At 35.1% G+C, this 5,171-nt stretch overlaps 2 protein-coding genes across 2 annotated transcripts; both read right to left on the bottom strand. All coding sequences in view use genetic code 11, as the record gives it.

The window, feature by feature from the left end:
- Nucleotides 1-99: 99 nt before the first annotated feature.
- Nucleotides 100-1,072, bottom strand: EGR_07998 (hypothetical protein; the record flags this gene model as incomplete). The annotated part of the gene is made up of 6 exons (XM_024497247.1): nt 100-233; nt 282-393; nt 538-637; nt 717-805; nt 878-934; nt 995-1,072. The coding sequence occupies 6 exons, from the start codon at nt 1,070-1,072 to the stop codon at nt 100-102; spliced, it is 570 nt and encodes a 189-aa protein (XP_024348310.1).
- A 2,895-nt stretch (nt 1,073-3,967) lies between these two features.
- On the bottom strand, nt 3,968-4,493 carry EGR_07997 (hypothetical protein; the record flags this gene model as incomplete). Its single annotated transcript, XM_024497246.1, has 2 exons — nt 3,968-4,158; nt 4,487-4,493. The coding sequence occupies 2 exons, from the start codon at nt 4,491-4,493 to the stop codon at nt 3,968-3,970; spliced, it is 198 nt and encodes a 65-aa protein (XP_024348309.1).
- Nucleotides 4,494-5,171: the final 678 nt, after the last annotated feature.

Genomic DNA, 5,171 nt, shown 5'->3' with positions numbered 1-5,171 from the left:
GGCATTTGATGCTTTAAGCGTTTGAAATAAGATTGATATGGGTCCCGACGTTGTAATGAGTGGATATAAAAGTCCATATGCTTTACAAATTCCTAGATGCTACAACAAACCATAACTACGAGTTATACCAACAACCACAAGGACTTGTTTGGTCGCCTGGTTTGGATCAGTACTTTTTTTAAAATAACGACATGAATGTGAATTGCTACCAACTATAGCCAAGAAGAAAATTCCTAAATAACATACACCAATTAAAATTTACCACCCTATCACCGTCAAACTTGGAATTAAAAATGAGCTGTCTTCAATTCTGATCGTCACTGAAAAAGAAATCACTTCAACATCATGGATTTTTGTAAAACCGAATATTACACAACACCATGGAACTTTTTCCTTGACAAATTCGTATATGCCAACTTACCTAGATACACTGGGCTGTGGAATGTTTGGCATTGACGTAGTTATTTGAAGCATCTCCTTTTGGCATCGTCCTCTGGAAGAAGGTACAAATTTTTAGAGAGATTTAGCAGCACTTACAAAGGTTGAACAAGCTACATACGTGAATGAGTAGAGTTGACGTTTTCTAAATAAACGACCTCTTGCCTTTGATGTTTTTGCTTCGGTTGACTTGTTCAAACTAAAGTAAGCGTTTTATGTGGTTGATCAGGCCGCACTACTTTTGACCGTGTAAGTAGGCAGGTTTTATGGGTGCTCACGTGAAAAAGCATTGTCGATCAACAGCCCATTTCCACAATGCTTCTGCAGCCTCTGTGGTTTGACATTTAAAACCAAGAGTGTGTCTTCTCTAAAAATTAGTGGAATTAGCTTAACCTTCAATAAAGAACATTAGAAGTCTAGGCTGTCTTTCTCAACTTACTTGTTCCCATTCAACTTGAATGACAAACAGTTTTCCATCATAGCTTATTCGGTATATCTTCGGCCTTTTAGAAAAAACAAAAGTTAGTTGTAACATTCATATTATTCAGCAACTTACAATGCATATTTTGTACTTATTGTGAAGAATTAAATGAAAACTTTTATTTATTGATAGTTTAATAAAATCAAACAGCATTTGGTATCAAATCATTCATGAAATATTTAAATTAAATTTGAAAAGCCTAATTTATTTGTTGCATTTTGTCTGTACTTAGTTAATGGATAAACAGAATAGATGTTGATATAGCGGATTAGCTAAGGTCCAGGAAAAAAGACTGACTTTCGAAGTGTGTTTAAAAGGAGTAATTTAAACTTTTCTCGTTACGTCAGATGCATGCTTGAGAGTGAATGTGGTTCTTTTAATCTTTGTCATTACGAATATTAGTTCCTTTTATTAATCCCCAAGAATTCATGGCATGACAAAATTTTACATTTCATTGGTTTATAAATTTTTGCCTTGAGATGTCGCTTATTTTAGTGCTAGTAAGATAATTAATACAGTTTTTAGAGCATAAATTGTTCCAAACACAGATCCATTCCACATCGCATTCTGACAATAGTGCCTTTTTAAGTACAAAACTTCTCTTATTTTTGGGCAGCTCTTATCCTTTTACAAGAACCCGTTCGGAAGAATCACAGGTAAATGACCATAGCTCTATAAGAGCGGTTAAATGTCTGTGTAGTAAATATTTTTAATTCGAGAACAAAATATGCTTATATTTGTTTGATAAAGGGAACGTAAGTAAGAAGGCCAAAAACAGTACCCATACCAGGAAAAAACGTGTGCCTTGCGATTGCCCCGAAATGCGGTTACCCCTTCGTGGCTAAGACCAACGTAAAAGTGGTTTCCTTTTCTATCCTGCAATGCAGAAACATTATTTTTCCTTCAAGATTACGTAATTGCAAAATTTTCCTTTTATTTATCAAAATCATTCAGTTTTTATGCACGTACATTACCCTACGTTGGTAAAACAATATCACTAGTACGTATAAAGAAAATATATTTCGTGAATTAATCATAATGTACGCATTTGAAGCTCCAAAAGTTTTGTAAATTGTGGCGACACGTGTGTTGGCAAGAAGAAACGGAATTTATTAATAATATCTCGAAAGTTAAATCGTACCCTTCGCTTTCAACATTTCAAAATAGCCAAAATTAACTGGTTCTGACATCTTCATCACAATGGCGTCTACTTTAAAGTGCGCATAAATCTAATAGGATGGAAACTACTTTAAACGAGTAAAAATATGTATAAAATGTCTTCCCGATCACAACCGCCAAATATGAATTCACTACCTCTTTTCAGTTTTAAAGTCTTATAATTTGATTGGTTTTTATAAACAGGTGTCCAAAAGGGGTTTCAAAAAATCGCCAGTGTTTTGGGACTTATCCTCCATATTTCGAGAACATCTAACACTAGTAAGGTGAGAATCAACGAAGTACAAATTACTGAAGCTCTTGTGGTATGCGCAACTAATATCTGTTGTATAAGGAACAAGACTAATTCAGCTTACCTGCACAAACACGGGTTCAACACCATACGTTTCCATTCCTGATGCTCGTTCTAGAAATTTTCCCTCCGCTTCGGACACTGACAGTCCCCTATAAAGTTAAAACTGTTTTTAATTTTAGATAAACTTAAGACCAACATCATGCATATTATGATCGGTACCAGAAATTCTTAGGTGTGGATTCCGGATAAAACCTTAATTTCCATTTTGGAGGGAGAAAAGCAGGAAAGTATTTTCAAGTATAACTAGAATTTATGCAAACCCCAGTTCTTATAAATTGAGGTTGATTATAATGGGCAATTTGGATTCACTTTGATTAGGCCTTTTTATACAAATTTCGAATAAATTCAGCAGTTCCTTTAGCAAAACATCAATAAAAGTCCCTATCAAATATCAAATAACCAGATTTGTAGATTTTGCGTATACTAAAATCTAAGTAAAAAGTAGGGGAAAATGTCATGTTTCACTTTACCTTACATCTTTCACAAGTAGAAATTATTCTAAAACTCACTATCGTAGTTTGATTAACGCATCACAAATTTGACCAAACTTCTGGTCAGAAAGTTATGCTATTTTAAATTACCTGTTCATCAGACACCTAAGAAGTTTTCCATCATTAGCTAATGGGTGATTACTTTCATTTTGGACCACTCCTCCTATAATTGGAAAAACGAGTGCTTTTTACACATTTGAATGAACTCAGCAGTGCTTCCCGCTACTAAACACCTTAAACTTACGACTGTGTAATCATCGTACCTTTCGTGAAAGATTTATTTTCTGTACAATCTTGAGATTTATTTTCCCCAACTGCTTTTCAGCTCAAAGTATGAGCTTTAAGTGGAGTTCTGTAAGGGCATTTTCAAAGGTGTAATAGAGAGAAAGCGACAGATGAAGGTCCTTCTTACATATTAAACCATAAACACTAAAACTGTGATGGGTTTATGCTTGTTCATAAAATCAGCTCTAAACCATGATACCAATGAATCTGCCGTACTTTTTGAATTTTATGACCTCAGGGAAGTCTCGGGAAACGGCAAAGCTAAAGTTTTTTGAGACATGGAGAACAACAAATACTTTTAATAAGTGCTTAATTATTCTAAACACATAATGAGTTGGCGCTTGTGAATGTTCGTGAGTTGGGAGTCATATACTGCTTTTAAATGCCCCTATTCAAACAACAAATATTCAAAAATATATATATGCCTATAAATATTTCTAGCACTTACTCCCCTTTTTTAACCAAGTGAAAAGTCGCATATGAAAGCAGTGGCATCAACTATTTTCGGTTGCCCCTCCTCGTGACTATTAGCAGCCATTATCAATACTCCAGAAGGATATAACCAAACACTACAACCCAAATTTTATTGTCCTGATATGGCACGGCAACTTACATCTGCGAACCGGTCAATTTATCTGCCACTCAAAATTTGCAAAAATCAGAGTGCGTTTATTCTTAGGCAAAGAAACACCTACAACTAATTTTTTTGTTTTAAACTCCAATAACCTTTTTTGATAAGCATTAGTCAAATGTTATGAGGACCAGGCAAACAAGGCCTAGAGGCAGAGGCAGGTCAACTTGCCGAAGAGTTTTGTACAGCTCGCGGATTTTACCCTCAACACGCGGAGTCATATTCTCGAACATCTTCAGATCTGCCAACGATCCGTTAGTTCCCAGGTAGTCTTCCAACTGATCAATGTCGCCTATTTCAGCTATGGAGAGTAAAAAACCGATTATTTTGTCTAATGTAGACAAAGTAAAAGCGGTAATTTGTCCTATTTTTTTAGGACCAATCTGAACGTCCTCTGCCGCGGGGGCAACTTTGCGGAAATCACAGAATATGGCTTCTAGATCCACTGGAGTGTTCAATATTTTTTCGACACTTGCAAATGCATTGTTTGGAAAATAATCATTCTGATCTTCAGATACTCTGTTCAGTTCGTTACGGTTTAGATGACAAAAGCATTAGTATTCTATTGTCACTGTCGAAGTCAATAATTAATACGAATCTCAGACTTCATCCTTCAAAAGGGCCATTACCAGACATTCTGCATTTAAATTAAGGAGAGGGGTCCTGGAATCCACCAGGAATACTTTCAGTGTGGTAAAAGGGAAAACCACCACTCAAGAATAAAATATAGTTCTTGAAATGTGGAATTCACTCATTAAAGGAAAAATCACACTAAGTTATGAAGACAATCGTGAAACAGGCCGGTGTTTTATAGGCGCTAGGTGACGAATGAGGTACACATAGATTGATAACGCGTTTTCAACTTCCAAACCGGCAAAATAGTTCCAAAATGAGATTGCATGCTTTAGTTAAACTGCTGCTTCTCATGTGAATGATAAAAGTTTTAGCAGCATGTTATCACTTAATCTGAAACCTCGTTGAATTAGTGGTTTGTAGGTGGTTTTAACAAACCTTTTTGAAATTATTTAGTTGGCACAGATAACGACTGCCTGAAAATCGTCAACAATAGTTTCGTATCACTTAAATATTCCTTAATTTCCTCTCGGCTAAATAACACTGCAGCTGTACAATTTCATGAAAATCCTTATTAAACAACTTTCATTTATAGTCTCACATTAATGCACAAATTTGCACTTTGCAAAATATTAGAAAAACATTATTTTTAGTAAAAATTAACTCAAAAAATTAGCTATTGATAAGAAATGCAAACTATGAGATGAATACTGAAAATCTGGACTACGTGATTGGTTATGG

The sequence above is a fragment of the Echinococcus granulosus genome, assembly GCF_000524195.1.
Source record: "Echinococcus granulosus chromosome Unknown EG_S00093, whole genome shotgun sequence".
Taxonomy (NCBI): domain Eukaryota; kingdom Metazoa; phylum Platyhelminthes; class Cestoda; order Cyclophyllidea; family Taeniidae; genus Echinococcus; species Echinococcus granulosus.
Note: the sequence above shows the minus strand (reverse complement) of the source record. Positions and strands in the feature narration are given on the sequence as shown.